The 21179-nt window shown below is 40.8% G+C and overlaps 1 protein-coding gene across 1 annotated transcript in view; it reads left to right on the forward strand.

The window, feature by feature from the left end:
- The first annotated feature begins 5272 nt into the window (after window positions 1-5272).
- The window catches only part of NKAIN2 (sodium/potassium transporting ATPase interacting 2), a 119034-nt gene continuing 103127 nt past the window's right edge, over window positions 5273-21179 (forward strand). Inside the window, exon 1 of the mRNA XM_065401380.1 lies at window positions 5273-5440. Within this exon, the coding sequence (XP_065257452.1) occupies window positions 5273-5440 (168 nt within the window). The remainder of the gene's footprint in view (window positions 5441-21179) is intronic.

Below are 21179 nucleotides of genomic sequence, written 5' to 3' on the forward strand. Positions count from 1 at the left end.
CTCAGTGCTCCTGCATAATGGATGTTAGTGATGGATGCATCCATCCTCAAACTGACTTACACAGTTCTTCAAAGAGATTCCAGAGCTCACCAGTTTTGTCATTAGAACTTTTCACACACACAGTGGTCCTTCGCCACCCACCAACTATGGATACTTATCTCATCTGCCTGTAGATGGAATGACATACACTTAAGGGCCAGATCCTCAGTTGGTGTAAATTGTCAAAGGCTCATTGGACTTGAAGCCCATGCTCCTATGATAATTTACATCAGCTGCAGATCTGCCCCTTAGTCTTACTTTGCACACTGGTTTACTAACTAGTTCACTTTGTGTTGTGGGAGACATAATGGACTCTGGGGCTGATTCTGAGCCCACTTGTACCAGTTTTATATGGTAATTCCCTTGAATTCAAAAGAGTTACTCCTTTAACTCCTCTTACAACAGTTAGAGCTCAAAATCAGGCCTATTGTATTCAGATTTGTGTTGGGACATGTGGATGTATTTGCTGAAACCAGGATCCCATTTGGCTTATCACCTCTTTTTGCTTCTTAAAATAAATTTCTCTTAGTTGTTGACTCAGCTTTGCAGTTTTAAAATCTTATTAATATTCAGCACTTTTTAGCACCTTCCACTCAAAGTTGGGGTTCTGTTTTGGTTTTTTTTAACAAATTATAATTACTGAAGTCTTCCAACACTTCTCTGTGATAGGTATCACCCCCATTTTACAGATGAGGAAAACAAACAATGCAGAAGTTCAGTGATTTGCTCAGGATCGCAAAGCAAGTCTTTGGCAGAGCCAGAAGTTAAACCCAGTTCTGCTCACACCCACTGTGGTGTTCTGCACTTGCTCAAGCTTTCTTTTTTTATTTTTTTACTGATGGCCCCAAAAAATCTATCCTTGTCTGAAGCAATTTTATTTCATACTAATCACAGCTTTCAAATAAAATGTCAAAAACTATTATTTTGAAAAAAAACCTGTTAAGCGTAATAGAGAATCATTCCTGTGAAACTTTAGAAGCTAGGTTTAGCAATGGAAGAAGGTTGGAATGTGCAATGTTTTATTTGCATATGTAATTATGCAAATTTTAATGTGTAATTATATTGTCTATGCTATTTGGATTTTACTTGCACTTCTTATTTATAAGTCTGCGGATCAATGCAACCAGGTGTAAGTGAACATAATTCCATTGAAATCAATGGAGTTGTGTCCACTTACACAGGGGTTGAATTTTGCCCCTCTATGACCAGCCCCTCTTGCTCTTTTATAAAAACTTCCAGCTTTACACACAGTAAAACATTATTCCATATCTGTTTCTTGATTTTTTTGTATTATTTTTCAGAGTTCATTTTGCACTTTTCATTTTTATTTGCTTTAAAATGTTGGTTGATCGTGATACTTCTGAGTTCACTGTGGGCTATAAAATAGAATGAAACAATTAATCCTATTCATTCTTACTGCTGCTCTGATAAGAGAGTAGAAAGGTTAAGAATTTCTCATGGTAGCTACAGTGACTTAAAGAGGAAAAACTCTTCTGACAAAATGTGATGAAATTTGATTTTACTCATACCAGTATAAATCCATTAACTTTACTTCAGCAGAGATATTGGTGGGGTGAGATCTTCACCTTTGTTCCAGTCTCTTTATGCCAGGTAGGGGGGCCTTCCAATTTTCTTGTGAGGAAAAGGCAATCAAAAAACTCTTACTCAGGCAGATGTTCTGGGCACATAAAGACGATTCATCATTCCAGATGTTGTTTTACAATGCTTGGGACAGCTGAGGCATTGAGAAAAATTGGTTTCCTTTTGGAGTAATTTTAATATAAAGTGTTAGGATTCTCTACTGCATTGTATTACTTTTGCCTCTGTTGTTTCTATATTCAAATATTACCCCACGCACTAGATTTTATTTAATTCTTTGATACAGTAGATTTACAACTTTGATACACTAGATTTACACTAAAATACACTAGATTTTCAACTCTGTTTATTTCAATATGGGTTATGGGTCGAAACATGTGGGTATGTCTACACTGTAGCTGGGAAGGTGCTTCCTGGTGTGGGTAGACAGATGCATGCTACCTGTGCTCCTGTTAGCATGCTAAAAATAGCAGGTTAGCCAGAGTAGCATGGGTGGCAGTTTGGGCTAGCCTCCTAAATACAAACCCGCCCAGACCCCCTGGGTACATACTCGGGCAATGAGCCCGTGCTACCCCAGCTATACTGCTATTTTCAGTGCACTAGTTCAAGCAGAGCTAGTGCATCTATCTACCAGTGCTGTGAAACATGCTCCCAGCTGCAATATAGATGTACAGTATATAAAACCAGAGTCTTTGTCTTGTACGTCTCTATTTCCAGGGCAGCAGCCTCATTATACATGCTTAACATATGTGCAAAATAAGGGTAGCTTTCTTTGCTATGAGTGTTCTTAGTGTTACATTTAAGTTTGTCTTAAAATGTCTGCCAAATTGAACCACAGTATTCAGTTCATTGGACCTGAATATATCTAGGTTTTGCAGCTTTGACTATTTGCCCAAATGTTCACATGGGGCCTGATTATCCAAACTCTTGCCACTAGGCATAGAAGTTACTATTATGAGTAGCCCCATTCACATTAATAGCACTAGCCATACCTGCAAGGCCTTTATGGGATTTTATGGGATTTATTGATTGCAAAAATATATACAGCTGGCCCTGCTATCTGGTAGTCGGGTGGGTACATGCAGATTAATAATTGATTTTAAGACATACTCAGCAGCAACATCACTGTCTTAGGGCAGGACTGCAATTTTTTAAAATAGGTTCAGCCGCACAATGGTGGCAAACGCAAACCCAGATTAATCTATCAGTCATGAAATTATGCACAAATTCTCTGAAATTGAACTACCTTTGGTTGAGTTAGTACAAAGAAGGAGCCTATGACTTAAATACAATTGGAAAGTGAGTATTTTTGAGGGAAGGGGAAAATACACACAGTATCTGCAGAATGGGGTGATTATATTCAATTCACGTTGGTAAACCTGGTTAAATAGTGACTTTGAAATCTTTGAGGGTCTTAAATATTAATGTTATCAACAGGCTGAAAAAATGTAAATTACTCTGGATGACTTGTAGGAGAGCTTGGTTTTGAAAAGATGTTTCTAACGGCAGTTTTTCTTTGCATGACTGAGCACATGTGCAGATTGACACTTTACACAAAGGTTACATTTATAAAGGTTACTAAATGGTTAATCAATTGTTATAAAGTCCAGCAGCCAGTAGGTTGCTTATAATAATCTATAACACCTTTGACTGATGTCCTTACCACCATCTACAACACATACGATTCCTGGCTTTTATATGTTTATTACATCTAATAATCATTTATTGACCCATTATAAACTATTTATAAACGTAGCCTTAAAGTGTGACTGACTAAATATTCCTTTGCACCATCTGGGGTGTACCAGCTGTGAGGAACTCACAGGATGCCTTCCTGCCTGCCTTTCTGACTCTAGCTATGTCCCATTGCCTTTGGACAGGGCAATGGATAACAGGTGCTTCCTTGAAAATTGATACAAAGTTAGAGGGCTGAGACTATGCATCACAAAAGAATTCAGAAGTGGAATCCATTGCTACGTATAACAGGCAAATCCTGTCTTCCCCTTCTTCCATGACTGCAGAGGGTCCCCGATGCAGTGCAACTGGTGTGGTTCTGCTTTACGGGTGGGTAGGAAAGGATATAGGGAGAACTTGCAGTGGGACTGCACTTCCTGAATTCCATGAAGACCAGCTCCTGGGATCTACCTTGTAGGTCTTGGAGGATCAGGACAGGGACGGACTGGAAGGAGCTGGGATGGGGTTGTGGATCTGCCATTGTGCATGTCCATCAGCCATTGTGGCTTCCATTTCAGCATAGGCACAGTAGCGTTAGGAGCAACTATAGCCTCAGGGCTACAGTAACAGCCTGGAGCAAATCTTGTGTTGGAAGATGATTTTTCTCCACTTCCCATATGACCAACACCCCCATGCCAACTCCCAATTACTTGAGTGTGCTACAGGGGACAAGATTTCTCCAATTTTCAGGAGTAAATGAAGTTCTTTTACTGCACTTGCCTTCTTTATGCCTGCTGTGAGATGTCTAGAGAAGCGCTTGGGGTGATATTAGCACTGACACACCCAAAAACACCTCAGTGCCAACTGCAAGGGAGGTTACAAGAATATCCTGATCCTGGCCGTACATTCTACTTCACCAAGGAGAGTCATGTGAGGTCTCTAATAAACACTTATGTCACACTGATTCTAATAATAGTTGCAAAATGTACATATGAATGATGTTTAAGGAGTCGTGTGTATGTACTGAAAATATGTTTTAAAGTCTGTCACCAACCAAAGATAAAAAGAGGTTTCTTCCTGACAGTAGGTAGGCTGTTTCTCTCTCTATACAAATATAAATTAAGCATTGTAAGCCAACACAGTGGAAGCCCCTGTTACATAGAGAGTCAACTGGAAAGGAGCACACAGGGAAAAGACAAGCCATGGGGTTTACCCTGGCTGTGTGCAAAGACTGAATTTGGGGGGGGGGGACATATGTGGGAGGTAGAGAGGGCACTCCCTTGTCCTGCACCTAGGAACTAATCTGGCAGTACCATTACATTCATGAAAACAGGATCACAACCAGCCCTGGTTGAAACACTGCAGAAGACATTTGGAGTGAAATAATCTTCTTTACATAGAACATTAACATGTTACACTTTCTAAAGACTAAGCTTATTATACTTTAGTTTTATATGTAGCTTTTTGTTTCTTTTATCCTTACTCATTATCTCTGAAATTTTGATCTCTGATAATAAACTTATGATTGTTTTTACTAGAAATATATCTCAGTGCTGCGGTATTAAGTGCTGAGTCTGAGCTGAACCAAATAAGCTGGTGCGTACACTGTCCCCTTGGGGACAGCAGAGCTGATATTTCTGTGAGTGTTCAGTGAAGAAAGGGCTGGACACTACAGGGGAATGCTTACAAGGGAATACCTCCTCAGGGACTGGGGTACATCTCTTGTTCACCTGCAAGGCTAAGCAAGGACTAGCATATCCCAGAGAAGACTGCTTGGGTGACTAACAGAGCTGACACCCAGTTAAGTACAAGCAAATCTGCTTCTTGCTGGGGCCAGGAAAGTAATAAGGTGACTCAAAATCCTGGGTACCCCAAGACCCATCAAAGTACCATTCCAGAATTATAGCCTTCCCTTTTTCTTTTGCAGGAAACGGATCTTATTCTGACCTTTAATATCTCAATGCACCGTTCTTGGTGGATGGAGAATGGCCCAGGCTGTACAGTGACATCTGTGACTCCAGCCCCAGAATGGGCACCAGAGGATCATCGTTACATCACTGTCTCAGGGTGTTTGCTTGAATACCAGTATATAGAAGTGGCTCACAGCTCCCTTCAGATCTTCCTTGCAGTAAGTGTTCACAATCAACCTCTCTTCCAGCACTTTTTCTATACTTTATCTTACAGTAAAGGCTGACCTGCCTCACCAGTCCAAAACTGGGACTTCTTATGATCCATCTAACCACTCAGAAAAATATTTTTTTAGCTACCTATATTTTTCTAAACTCATTCTCCAAAATGGCTGTTCTTGCTTAAACTTTGGGAGGGGGGGAGAATAAGCTTGAAGTAGAGAGCAAGCATGGAAAATTTCTGCCATGACACAAAGGCTGTGAAATTCTCACTCTATTGACGTCAATAAGCAAAATTCCCATGTCTTCAGTGGGGCCAGGTTTTCACCTTTAAAGTGTGACAAAGTTATAAGCACCTGAAAATGGGCTTATAATGTAAAGTGTTCAACAACTTTAACTATAGATGCTGCTGCCAGCTTTGCCTATAATAATAATGATTGTTTCTATTGCAGCAGTATTTAGAGACTATGATTGAGTCCCCATTGAGTTTAGCATGTACAAATGGGTAAAACAAAGATAGTACCTGCTCAAGCAAGGTCACAGTCTTGGATTATGACAAGATGCAACTTGTGGATTAACAGACAAATAGGCTTGAGGTGGAGGGAACAAAGTAATAATAAAGACAGGTGTATTTGCATAAATATATAATCACAGGATAGTGTTCAGGCCCAAAGTCTGTAGCTCAGGCTCATCTCAACTCAATTTTGTGGATAATGAGTGATGAGCGAAAGAACAAAGAAAAAATATAGTTCAGTGTAGGTTCTGTTCCCATTCAGAAAAACATGGTGTGTTGTACGTCAGATCTTTTAGGGATGTCAATGTCTGAACACAGCTGTATTTCTAGATAAGGCCTCCCTTTTCATGCCACAGAAAAAGTACAGAATGACAATGTGTTGAAATCCCAGCATAGTTTAGCCATGGTTCGGCCTTTTATTACTGCTTATGTTACCATAGCTGTCGTTATTATAGGTACCCATTCACAAAGCAAAAATTGGGGTCAGTTTTCCGAACCATCATATTGGGTTGCATAACACATAGTTTAAACATTTTCTTATAAATAATAACCACTGTTCTGCATGTAAATATGGTTTCAGTAATAGAACCACTGGGTGACATGCAACACAAAGTTAGACAAGCAGAGTTTTCTTCTCTTTTCAACAAACTACTCTCTAAGACTTTTTGGGGCCATCAGTAAAAAAATAAAAAAAGAAAGCTTGAGCAAGTGCAGAACACCACAGTGGTGTGAGCAGAACTGGGTTTAACTTCTGGCTCTGCCAAAGACTTGCTTTGCGACCCTGAGCAAATCACTGAACTTCTGCATGTTTGTTTTCCTCATCTGTAAAATGGGGGGTGATACCTATCATAGAGAAGTGTTGGAAGACTTCAGTAATTATAATTTGTTAAAAAAAAACAAAACAGAACCCCAACTTTGAGTGGAAGGTGCTAAAAAGTGCTGAATATTAATAAGATTACTGGAAAGAAGTTAATTTTCCTTTCAATTCTCTTTTATGGGCACTTAAGTGGATCTTGGACTTTAACTGTAAAATCATAAATTGCAACCTACAAATTGGTTGTTTAAATTTGTTTGTTTTTCCCCCCCTGTGTTCGTGGCCAGTATCAAGTTAATGTTGATCTTAGCTTTTTCAGGGACAGTAGCATCACTGGTTGCTCTTGAAGGTGTTCCTTGCAGATAAATGTCTCAAAAAGGAGTAAGGAAATAATTCTGATTGGAGCCAGGGGGGAAGTAACTTAAAGGACTTACCGGTACGCCGGAGTCCTGAGCGGGGCCATGGCCTCAACCGGAAGAAGCGGGGCCTTTCATGATTTAAAGGCCCTAGGGCTCTGGCTGTGGCTGGGAGCCCCAGGGCCTTTAAATCACCCCGGAGCAGCGGCAGCAGGGCTCGGGTGGTGATTTAAAGGGCCCGTGGCTCCCTGCAATTGCAGGAGCACCGGGACCTTTAAATCCCCGCCCGAGCCTGGCTGCAGGAGCCTCGGGGCTCCGGCAGCGATTTAAAGGGCCAGAGGCTCCGGCCGCTGCAGGGAGCACCGGGCCCTTTAAAGCGCCACCAGAGCTCCGGCAGTGGGGCTCGGGCGGCGCTTTAAAGGGCCCGGGGCTCCCCACAGGGGCCGGTACCCTGGGCCCTTTAAATCACCGCCGGAGAAGCTGGTCCAGTCCGGCACAGCTTACCGGCTCTTGCCAGTACGCCGTACTGGACCGTACCGGCTTACTTTCACCTCTGATTGGAGCTGACTTTTATGATTCTTTGAAAGTGACATAACATATTCAGTGCATTTTCTATGACTTTTTACAAGTCTTGCAAAGTGTGCAGCTAAAGAAAGTTGTGCAGTTCATATGTGTACGACTTCGTGAAAAGAGTACTTAAGATACATTATGCATAGGCAGAAGTGAGAGCTCTTGGCCCCATCCTTTTACACATTAAATAGAGGGGTTTAGAGGGAACTGTTATATTTTCGCAAAAGGAAACTCTGCTGATGCGCTACAAGAACTCCATAGCACTTAAGGTTCCCAGGGGAAGAGATCTCTCCTGAGAACTTCCTAAACTGTGTTGGACAAAGTGTTTTGGTGGCATCTAGCCAAATAGTGCCAGATTATGGAATTTATATGTGCTATTACAAATATTATGTGAGTCATCTGTAATTATACATTCTAAAGAGTGTTCGTTTATAGATAATTTTTTCCTTTTCAGATCTAAAATACCTTGAGAACATTAAAGAGTCTGACCTACACTCTTAAAAGTCAAGAGATTCACCCCTGTGCAGAGGGATATAAGTGGTGCCAGGCCTGGGCACCACTTATATCCCACATACCTTCAATATAGGTCATAAGAATAGCACTGGGGGACGTAAGTGATGCCCAGATCTTGTGCTGGCTTCCACAGAGGATAGGATTTCATTCAATACAAATAAACATCAAGGCCTATTTCCTAACATACAGCTGGTAACTTTGAAGAAGCAACAGAACTGTTCTGATTACTGTTGTTTGCAATATTCTGAGCTACTGAAAGCAAGTAGCCTTGTAAAAACCTCCAAATTAGGAACAGATATCAGAGAGGTACCAAGTGCACGGATATGCCTTCATAGAACAAGGACTATCCTGATTTTTGTATTGGGTGCTTATCTACCATGGTGTTAGAAATGCCTAAGATGGTCACTTTGTGCCCATTTATAGTTGCCTGATAGCCAGGTTGATTTTTTATTACTTTTTTTGCTCAGCTGTTGATTGATTTTATGTTGACAGATGTTGCTTTTGAAAGGAGCGCTTGTGATTTCACCCGGATATTGTGGAGGTCTCATGTGAACTTGCTATGCTTGGCTTGCCTCTCTGAAACTGTGCAGTCTCAAAGATCCCAATGCCACACCTATTGTGCTTGTCAGCTTTTCTTCAGTGCTTCATTGAAAATAAAAGAAATCGGGAGCTAAGCCTCAATTGTCAGCTATGTTTCTGGTTTGGTTCTTTTCAAGCTAAACTTGGCCTAAATTTTATCACTTTCTTTCTGTGCTGTTCATCATCTCACCTCTCCCCCTCCCCCACACCCTCACCTCACTCCCACTCCCAACCCCACACCCAGTCATGTGAAAAGAAAGAAAGGAATCTATTTCATTTTTAGTTCTGCAGCCTGCAGCGCTGCAAAATAAACAAACATTTTTCAGGCACCACCTGCAGCATGCAGCTGTACTTAGCAGAGCAGAACTGCTAAGGATGTGATTTGTTCTGTTTAGTATGAAGCCCTGAGCTTTGGGAAAAGATGTGAGGGAGAAATTTCTACAAAACCATCCCACACATTCCCAGCTAATACTGCAGTTGAAACTGCTAACTTGGAACCTTAGCTTCATTATGTCTCACAAAGCAACAGAGTTTTTATTGGAATAGAGTGTCCACTTACTGATATCAATGAGGTATTTTGGTATGTTACTCAGCTTTTACTCACTACTTACTCAGACAAACTCTATTTACAAGTGTGAGAGGGGGCGAGCCTTCGCGCCTGGCAGTTGCAGTCCATGGTGGCAGCCCCATCTAGTGGTTATGGGGTTGGGGAACCCAGGCCTTCCCACTCCACTGGGTTCTGACCCAGAGGCCCTCTGGAGCACTGTAATGCAGGAGTCCTCTAATGGATCCAGGATCCAGCTAATGTGCTCCCCTGGGCCTCTTCATACTGCTCTGCCCCTTGCCTTGGGTATGTCATGGTGATGGTTGTTCCTGGCTACCTGATCCATGGATCTCAGCTGGGTAGGGAGCCTCGACTCTGTGCAGCCAACCTCCGCCTAGGAATGCCTAGGAATGCCTTCTTGGCCTAATGCCTCCGTAGCAGTGAGTGCTGTCGGGGCTGGGCTCCCCCGGTGTGTTCCTGCGTTCTTAACTCTCCAGTGTATGGTTTATCCTCCCCATCACAACAAGCTATGCCAATTTACACCACGTGAGAGTCTGGCCCAAATACTAAGTAGAACACTAAGTAAAAACAGAGTAAAATACAGAAAGATTCAACCTAATATTTTCAAAATACCATCTACTTGTGAAATATTTACTTTTTACTTGGCTCCATTGACTTTCTCTGAAATGCAAGTACTCTATTTGGTAGAGATTTTTGCATTATTTGTCTCTTTCTTTTGTTCTTCCTCAATTCCATTATCTGTCTGTTTCTGCAAATATGAGCAACTTCCTGGAGAATTCTGCTTGTAGAGCTTTCACCTGCCTCCCACTTACCAAATGGTCCTTAGCAACTCTTTGGTTTGGTTCCTATTTGTCTATTCATCTGTGTTGGTTTCATGGTCAGCAAACATGTAGTGGGCTGATCAATGATTCAATCTTTCTCTGGCTCCTCTGTATGACCAGACTGAGCTATTGTGGTGATGGAGTAGCTTAGACACTCAGCGTGCTCCATACTTTAAAATGTCCTCATTCACTTAATGGCTATTGATTTTGGCCCTGTACATCAAAGTCATCATTTCATGTTCAGACCTCCTGAGTTATCGGGGATGAATATAATTAAATTACAAACTAATCTCTGGAGATGGTTGTCCCAGGTAAAGGATGAGGTCATTGGTGGAAATATAGTGTGAGGATGTCTGGTTTACTACTGGTCTGTGGATTAGATCATTGCCGTGGATATTATCCACAGACGAGATACTGGGTGAAATCTTAGCCCCATTGACTTCAATGGGAGTTATGCCATTGACTTCAGTGGAGCCAGGGTTTCACCCACTGTATGGGCAGTGGCTGTGCTTACTTTCCCACCTTTGGCAACAGCATAACCTGTGGCAGGGTGTTTTCTTCACCTCAGCACTTCTCCCTCGGGCAGTGGGGGGCCTGGAGTAAATCAGTCTGACTCTGGAGGGTTTTTCTCTTATCTCTGTTTTTTTCTTTCCCTACTTACATGGTGGGCCCCAGGGTGGGCCGAAGAAGTTCTCTTAAGCAAAACAAAAACAAAAAAAACCCCAAACCCACACGCACAGTGAAAACAGAAATACTTTTCCCTGACCCTCTCTGGGGCGTTACCTTGCTATGCTGGCTTCTAGTTGCCAGTACTTACCCAAGCAGGTGTTGACTTAGTTTCTTTCCCTATAGCGAGGGGAGACAGACTTCCACCCAGGGAAGCCTTTCCTTCCTGCTGCCACTACCCCTGCTGCAGCTTGTCTCTCTTCGCTCTCTTTCTCATTCTCTCACCAGAAGAGGGGGTTTTTTAAAGGTCACTGGCAGCTCTTAACTGGCCTCAGGTGTCTCCAGTTAACCTCAGGTAACCGTTTTTTCAGCTCATAGCGAACAGGGCCTTCACTATTCTAGGGCTGATACGTCTGCCCTCCTCCAGTCTCTCAGATCTGCCAGGATTGACTTTGTCATAGATCGAATCCTGACCTGGAAGGTTCACATTATGAAACGAATTCAGTCTTCATTCCATTTGAGTCTTGAGCCTCTCTGCTAATACTAACAAGAGTGACCACATGGATGGTGATTCTTAGGTTGTGGACAGCTGTCCACTCTAATTGAACCAATACCACTGTCTAATTTACTTATTTTACTTTTATATATACAGCATCACTCATTAGCTGAGCTATCTCCTCTCTTTCCTATAAAGTGGGTGACTGCAAAGCATGAGTTTCTGATTATCTCCAAGAAACACATGTGGAACAATAAAGTCCAGTCAGAATTTGAAATATAAGTTTAAAGACGTGTGAGTATTTCACCTACTGTGAGAGTCTGGGCCCTGTTGGACAGTGCCCTCTTCCGGCTGCCCTCCAGCTTCCTCTAGTTGAGCCAGCACCCTCCCTGTGGGAATTCTGCCTGGAACCTTCTCACCTAGTTCAGGAAAGGTAGTTTCCAGCAGGGTCAGTTGCTGTGGTTTCTTTGTTTATGTCAAGTCTCCTCAACAAACAAGAGCAAAACTTCCCCAAGTCTGTCCCTCAGCTCCCCACCTACCCACCCCAGAAGTTCCTCAACCCAAAATTTGTGGCTCTTACCTCAGAGCCTTTTGATAATAGGACTTCCCACAGTCTCCCTTCTGCCCATTTTTTGTTTCCGGAAGCAGTTCCTCCCAGCAATCGCTTCAGCCTCTGGCAGGTATTGCAGCTCCTCCTTTTATGAAGATCAGCCAGTTAAACTGCAAGTCTTTTCCCAATGGGTGGGGCTAATCAGCCAGCTGCTTGCCTCTGACCTCAGTCAAATGGCATCCGTTATACCTGCACACCTACATACAAATATAAGATTTCTTGCATTAAATACAACTTGTCCAGAAATTGGGGCAAATTCAGATCTAGAGAAGGCTAGCACTCCCACTTTTGACTTCACTGGGAATTGCATGCATTTAGGCCCTGATCCAGCAAAGCAGGTAAGCATGTGCTTAAGTCCCACTGAAGTTAATAGAATTCAGTCATGTGCTTAAAGTTAAGCATGTGCATAATTGCTTTGCTAAACCAGAGCCTTAAAGCACATCTGAATTTGGACCTCATTGTTTAAAGAGGAAGGATGTTTTTGTAGTTAAGGCACTGGATGGAGATTCTGCCTCAAGATTTGCTACAACAGACTTTTTGCATATCCTTGGGCAAGTCACTTCATCTCTCTGTGGCTCGGTTCCCCATCTGTAAAGGAAGGAAAATATTTTCTGTGTATCTCTTATCTGTTTGGTAAGTAGACTGTACGTTTTTCAGAGTGGGGAATGTCTCTTACAATCTCTGTGTTTGTACAGCATCTAGCACAGGGGGACCTTTAAGTAACACAAATAGTGACAATAATTACATTTCACATAGCAGTGGAGTCCAGACTCACTATGTACAACTTCTATCAGTCTATATTCTACTGTCTGATTAGCCATTATCTGCCTTCATTCCCAAAAGGCTGTTCCTTCAAAAGTACACAATTAAAATCCATGTGTAGATCAAAACTTTGAAAATATGCAAAACAAAGATCAGTCATGCAAATAAGTGTGAAAGAATTACATATCTATTTGCCAACACAGGATTTGGACTATTTATTATGCTTGTCTTTTACTTCTGCACTTTCACACTCACAAGTCTATTGATTTTAGTGGAACTAAGTGCCTGAGTTATGGGGATATGATTAATGCAAAGGCATCACCTTAGGCAATTTGGTTTTTACTTACACAAGTGCCCTGGAAAAGATGAACTGTGTAACATGTACCACTAAATATGATTCAGTAATATTACTCCAGTAGAACAAGTGAATAGGCATTTCTTCATATACTGTAAATACATTATTGCTGGTAACTTAACGATCAAATAAATAAAACCATAAGAAAATTAGTGTATGTAAATATTGAACAATACCATCATAATCTTGTTAATAGTATATTGTATGTTGTATATTGTTTGCAATTTTTTTATTCCTTCCTGTATTAATACAAGAAAACATGCATTACAAGAACTACCATTAGACTATAATTAAAAATTATTTCATGGTTTAGAAAACTATAATCAATACTTACTAATCCAGGTTGCTTACAGTAAATACCTACCACTCTGAAATCTGCATAGCCTTTTTAGTTTACATGATCTTTCAAGCTATGATAGTCAAATTGATTTAAACTGGCATGAAATGTAATTGTGTTAAGAGTAGAGAGGAAGGAGGGCCCAATGGTTAGCATGCTAGTTTAGCACAGGGGAGATCCAGGTGCTACAGACTTCCTGTGTGACTTTGCGCAAGTCACTTAGTGCAGATATAAGTACTTAAGTCACACAGGTGCTGGGAGGTGTGATCCCCAGCTTAGACAGGCATACATGCACTAGCTCTGCTTCAGCGAGTGTGCTTAAAAATAGCTGTGTGACTCTGGTGGGTTGGGCCAGTCTCCTGAATACAATCCTGCTTAACCCTCTGGGTACATACTCAGGTGGCCATCATAGCCATACTGTGACTTTTAGTACACTGAGCAGAGCTACTGCCTGTATATCTCCCCAGGCTAGGAATCATACTTCCCAGCTGCTGTGTAGAAATATGCTTAGTCTCTATGTGCCTCAGTTCCCCATATGTGAAATGGGGATAATAGCTCTTCCCTACCCATAGGGCTGTTGAGAGGATCAATGTGAGGCAGTCAGATACAGTGTTGATGGGGGCCATAGAAGTACTTAAATACCTAAGATAGACTAGCATTGCTATAGTTTGCTAAAATATATAAAGAGGGGATTTTCAACATGCCCCCCTCAATGATTAGCAATCAAAACATATTGCTGATGGCATCAGATAAGAAATGTGAATAATCTGATGCCATGTTCTGGAGTTATTAATCTGTTTCGGTGCATTGTGGCATTTACTCTCAGGGGATGAAGACCACGCTGATTTAATAACCAACCTGGTTTAGAGGAAGTGAAAAACAGCTATAAAAATAAAAATATAAAAAAATCATATAACAAATGAAAGAAAGGGGAAGTTGATAGTAATAAATATAAATCAGAAGCTAGATATTGTAGAAAATGTATAAGAGAAGCAAAAGAACACATGGCGCAATCTCTGGCCAGCAGAGTTATGGACCATAAGAAGGACTTTTTAAAGTATATTTGGATCAAAAAGAATCCTAACAATGGTATTGGTCTGTTACTAGATGGAAATGGTAGAATTATCAATAATCCTAAAGAAAAGGCACAAGTGTTCAATAAATATTTCTTTTCTGTATTTGGGGGGGGAACAGATGATGTAGTCCTGTCATACATGATTATGAAACACTTTCAATTTATATAGTAATTCTGGAGGATGTTAAAGAGCAGCTACTAAAGTTAGACATTCTTGAATCAGCGGGCCCAGATAACTTGCATCCAAGAGTTTAAAAGAGCTTTCTGAGGAGCTCACTAGCCCATTGATATTGATTTTCAGTAACTCCTGGAACAATGACGAAGCAAGTGTTGTGGCAATATTTAAAAGGGGTAAATGGGATGATCCAAGTAATTACAGGCTGTCAGCTTGACATCAATCCTGGGAAAACAATGAATCAGCTGATGTGTGACTTAAAGAAAGATAATATAATTAATGCCAATCAACATGGGTTTATGGAAAGTAGATCTTGTAAAACTAACTTTTTTGATTAGATTGCAGGTTTGGTTGTAAATGTACTAGTGTTGATGTCATATATTTAAACTCTTATAAGGCATTTGACTTGGTACACCTCTACCCCGATATAACGCTGTCCTCGGGAGCCAAAAAATCTTACCGCATTATAGGTGAAACCGTGTTATATTGAACTTGCTTTGATCCGCCGGAGCGCGCAGCCCCTCCCCTCTCCCACCTCTCCACCCCCCCGGAGCGCTGCTTTACCGCGTTATATCCGAATTCGTGTTATATCAGGTCGCGTTATATCGGGGTAGAGGTGTACTGCACAACATTTTGATTAAAAAACTAGAATGATACAAAATTAACAAGACATGTAAAATGAATCAACAGCTGGATAACTGACAGGTCTCAAATATAACTGTAAATGGGGAATTGTGATTGAGCAGATGTGTTTCTAGTGGGATCTCACAGCGATTGTCTCTTGGTCCTATGTTATTTAATATTTTTATTAATGACCTGGAAGAAAACATAAAATCATCACTGATAAAGTTTGGAGAAAACACGAAGATTGGGGGAGTGGTAAATAATGAAGAGGACAAGTCACTGATACAGAGTGATCTGGATTGCCCGGTAAGCTGGGTGCAAGCAAACAATATGCATTTTATTACAGCCAAGTGTAAAGTCATATATCTAGGAACAAAATATATAGACCTTATTTACAGGATCATGGACCCTATCCTCGGAAGTGACTCTAAAAAAAGACATGGGGGTCCTGGTAGGTAATCAGCTTAACCTAAGTTCCCAGTGCAATGCTGTGGCCAAAAAGGCTAGTGCAATCTCCAGATGTATAAACAAAGAATCTTGAGTAGGAGTTAGGAAGGTTATATTACCTCTGCATGCAGCACAGGCATGACTGCTAGTAGATTATACAGTCCAGTTCTAGTATTACAATTCAAGAATGGCATTGATATATTGGAGAGGGTTCAGAGAAGAGCCACAAGAATGAATGAAGGACTGAAAAACATGCCTTACAGTGAGAGACTCATGGAGTTCAGTCTATTCACCTTAACAAAGAGAACATTAAGTGGTACCTTGATCACAGTCTGTAAGTACCTACATGGGGAATAAACATTTGATAATGAGATCTTCAGTCTAAAATTGCTGGACCAGCTTTTCTTTTATGGCTGCAGACACTATTCAATATCCAGAAAATTCAGCAGCAAAAGTTGGACTGAAAATTAAACTTCTTCTGGTCGGCAATTTTGAACACCCTGCAGGTTTCTGCACCCTAGTGGGTGATCATCCAGTTAAGATTCTCAGTGATTTCACCTACCTTGGCTCTGTTGTCAATAACATGAGTGGCATTGAGAAAGAACTTGAAGTCCACACTGCAAAATAGTTATGGGGTGCCTCATTAAGAATGTCATTCGCAAACTGAATACTCTGATACGTAGAGAGATGAAGCTGAGGATATATAATGTGTAAGGACCATAGGCCATATCTGGATTTAAGCCTGAGTGACTTTGGTTGGCCAAAATGTTTAATAAAAGTTAGCATTGCAAAGAGATGCTTGAAGCAGCTTTTTGTGTGTAGGCAAAGGGTTAGTAGGATAAAATGTTATATACGTGTCCTAGTCGCTATCCCACTTCTTAGGATATGTTCCCAGTGTCATAATTAACTAGTTGTCATGACAAAGTATGAAAATGAGCAAATACATTACCTTGAATAAGTCCTGAATTATATTTAAACAATCCAGACATTTCAATGTGGGGGTAAAACAGAAACTTGTCTCACAGCCCCTTATCACGTGGCACCTTCTTGCATTCTGTTTTCAAGAGACATCTGTTCACAGTTAGTAATGAATTGGGTTACGACATGTCCAACCTAGCGTGGAACCTTCAATGTACCTTCAAGACAAAGATGTCAAATCGTTGGTCCCCGATGACCTATACCAACATGCTGGAACCCCTACATAGACAAAAGTGTCCCTAAGGGTGCAGTAGAGAGATCACTGATCCCTACAAAAGATGCCAACCAAGCAGAGAAAATGGAGGGAGGGAACTCTCTAGCACCAGCAAGGTAGCTGAAGTTATATCCTGCTCCATTCTCTGGACTGGCCACCCAGAGAAGGAATGAAGAATGCCTACAGACTAAGCCAAGCCTGAGGTGCCACCAAGAGAGAGAGTGAAGATCAAACCCCACTGCATCTGAAAGCACAGATCATGTCTTAGGATCTATGAAGATACCAGTGAATATCAGCTTAAATTCAAGCTAAGACCAATCACGTGAGTTAGAAACTTTGAATAGAAAATCCTTCTATAAAGCAATTTGAATCGCTCCAATGCTCTCGTGTGTGTGTGTTTGTGTATTACTAACTTTTCCACAAAATAGACACTAAACCCTCATGTCTGTTATTGAAACAGTGAGGGATCCCTGATTAAACCGGTGTCATTCTAAAGCTGCTATAAGTCTGCAGTTTTAGAAATCATTTTGTGTTTGTGCTAGACTATCGGAAAATTACAGGCATTGCGCAACGTGGGGTGGGAAATATATTAGACAAACCCAAGCTCAGTATAATCTATGAGCAGTAAAGCTTATGGGAGAGAGGTAGCCAAAAGGGAAGCTACTGGGAAATCATTTAAAGAGGTTTACATCCTTAAAATCAAGGCAAAGTTACAGCTGTTGCTTTCAGCAGATTTTAAGTTAAATTAATCAAGTTAAAGGAAAAGGGACTCTCCCATCAACCTTTCTGTAAAACCTTAAGAAGGATTGTTTTTCTTAATTTGTTCAATGTGATTTAATTACTAATTGCAGTAATTGGTGAGCCAGTTCCAACCCTTGGCATTGATTGTATTTCAGTTTTAATATGACTTTGACCAATGTAATATGCTCTTATAAATTAAGTCAGGAGAACTATGCCACCTAGCTTAAACTTAAAACAAATATAGCTGCCTGCTTAATCTTTTTAATAAATTTCTAAAAGACACACTGATCTGGTCTATTTCCCAAAACTGCAATCCAGACAAAGTAACCTACATAGGCGAGTAAGGTAAAATCCATAACATTCCTGAGCCCATTATAGATTTCAGTAAGTTAGAATATAGTCCTATTATTCCTACAATGCTTCAGTGGTCAGTATTCTGACTTACGGGACTGAAACATGGCCCCTCTTTGGCTACATCTACACTATGAGCTCATGTACACATACTTGTGCTGGCTCTCATCAATCTAGCATGAGTATAAACAGCAATGTAGCCAGTGTAGTATGAGTAGTGGTAGCAGAGGAAGCTGGTTTCAGGAGGGTTTGTATTGAGCATGGCTCAGCAATGCCTCCACTGCTACTACCCATGCTACCGCAGCTACGCTATTTCCGTTTGCACTAGCCACGAGCATGGGACACATACCCCTAGTTTGTAGTGTGATGTAGCCTCAGTCAAGTTGGAAAAAAGTTGGACACCATTCAGATGAGTCATCGCTGAATTATCGAAAATGTCAAATAATTAGGGCTGTCATGCAATTAAAAAAATTAATCGCAATTAATCGCGCAATTAAAACAATTAATTGTGATTAATCGCACTGTTAAACAACAGTAGAATACCATTTATTTACATATTTTGGATGTTTTCTACATTTTCAAATATATTGATTTCAGTTACCACACAGAATACAAAGTGTACACTGCTCACTTTATATTTATTTTGATCGAGTATTTGCACTATAAAAAAACAAAAGAAATAGCATTTTGCAATTCACCTAATACAAGTCTGTAGTGCAATCTCTTTATCATGAAAGTTGAACTTGCAAATGTAGAATTATGTACACAATAAACTGCATTAAAAAAAATTTTTTAGAGCCTACAAGTCCACTCAGCCCTACTTCAGCCAATCACTCAGACAAACACGTTTGTTTACATTTGCAGGAGATAATGCTGCCCGCTTCTTGTTTACAATGTCACCTGAAAGTGAGAACAGGCATTCTCGTGACACTGTCATAGCCGGTGTCGCAAGATATTTACGTGCCAGATGAGCTAAAGATTAATATGTCCCTTCATGCTTAAACCACCATTCCAGGGCACATGCATCCATGCTGATGACGGGTTCTGCTCGATAATAATCCAAAGCAGAGCGGACTGATGCATGTTCATTTTCATTATCTGAGTCAGATGCCACCAGCAGAAGGTTGATTTTCTTCTTTGGTGGTTCGGGTTCTGTAGTTTCCGCATCGGAGTGTTGCTCTTTTAAGACTTCTGAAAGCATGCTCCACATCCTGTCCCAATCAGATTTTGGAAGGCACTTGAGATTCTTAAATCTTGGGTTGAGTGCTGTGGCTATCTTTAGAAATTTCACATTGGTACTTTCTTTGCATTTTGTCAAATCTGCAGTGAAAGTGTTCTTAAAATGAACCACATGTGCTGGGTCATCATTTAAGTCTGCTATTACATGAAATACATGGCAGAATGCAGGTAAAACAAAGCAGGGGACATACAATTTTCCCCCAAGGAGTTCAGTCACAAATTTAATTAATGCATTATTTTTTAACGAGCATCATCAGCATGGAAACATGTCCTCTGGAATGGTGACCAAAGCACAACGGGGCAAACGAATGTTTAGCATATCTGGCACGCACTGCCAGGTTTATAATGGTGCCAGTAGCCACCATCTTCTAGGCTCTTCATAGTATATTAAAGGGGCTTTGAATTCAAATGAAAGATCACATTCTCTAAGGAAATAATACTGTTTGACATAGGTTTTGAACACTTTTAATAGTCAAGTACATGAGTATGTAATTCCTATTTTTAGAATAAAATATAAATTGAATCTTTTTAAATAACACTTCTCTTACAAAGACAAGATCAAAGAACCCACCCATAGTCTAATAGGGAAACTTGGGTGAGCTCAGAAGAGAGGAAACTGAGGAGGAAGGAAATTTGGAAGAGTAAAAAATGAGGGGGGATTATGTTAGGAAGGAAGAGTCTGTCCAGAGCCGAGGGCAGGATGTTGTGAGTAATTTTGTGCTTGTGTAGAAGGACTGTTACAAACTGTGAGTGCCAGTCTAAAGCTATACGAAGTGAACATCTGAAGAAGTTTCTCACAAGGTGCTTTCAAAGTGCCTGATGCCTCTTGTTGTGCTTGTGTAGTCATAGGGATATAATTTTTATAGGAAAATAAGCCAGAACTTCTCGTAATCAACTTTTGACTCTTTGAACCTGATGGTGAAGAATAACCTTATTTGATTAGCGTGGAGTTCTGTTCTAGGTCAATACAGTTTTCTGTTTAAAAAATCTAACTAGTATAGATTGGTACTTGAGAAAGACTAGTCTTTACTGCAGAACTGGGTACAATTAGTACAATGGAAGGAGGGTATAAACCATTGCTAATTTAATAACAGTGTCATGCTGTGTTAGCAGAGGAGTGACATCAGGTTCAGGTTTCTTTGACCCTGCCTCAGAGCACAGTATATTGCTGTTTCTCTATTTGACAATAATGTTAGGGCACATGTCATTAGTGTTTTGAAGGAGTAAAATAGAGAGATTTCTCTATGCCTGCATATGTTATCTGTTGACTCCCTTTATCAGATTCCACCTGCTTTCTTTTGCCCGTCTTTGTCGGAAACTCAATTGCACATATCAAAGTCTATACAGTACTTGCATAAATTGCTTTCTAAAAAGCAGGGAGCTTTGTATGTAAAATTGTACTTGTTCGTTTACATAAAGGATTCTCTTCTAAATAAATTTCATTCACATGAAGTGAGTTCCATGCTAGTTGCATGGAAAAATTGTGCAGTCAAGTCAGCTTTAGGGTTATTTGCATGTCCAGGATTTACAGCACCAGATTTATTTTCCTAATATTAGCACATGGTGATCCAGACAGGATCAATTGTTCCCCCCTCCCCCCACCCCATGAAGCATATGAATTAGCCTTTCAGTAGAGTAGTCTGAGGATACAGCTGCCTTTCATGGATGAGAAGTGGTAGCATCAGCATGAGCAGACCGCGACCAGGCAGTTCTTGGGGGCATGCTGGGACTCACTAGCGCTCTCATACTAGTGAAGGCAAATGGTGGAACTTGTTCCCACTGAGAATCAGGCTGGTCCCAACTCTTTATACAGTCTTTATACTTTATACTGAGTTCAATGTGAGACTCATCTCTTTGCGGCATGCAGGTGTTTTCCAAATAGTTGGGTGGGGACCAGCCAACTCCACTTGGATTCTGACCCTCCTTGTAAGACGTTCTG

Source organism: Emys orbicularis, chromosome 3 (genome assembly GCF_028017835.1).
Source record: "Emys orbicularis isolate rEmyOrb1 chromosome 3, rEmyOrb1.hap1, whole genome shotgun sequence".
In the NCBI taxonomy this organism is placed as follows: Eukaryota; Metazoa; Chordata; order Testudines; family Emydidae; genus Emys; species Emys orbicularis.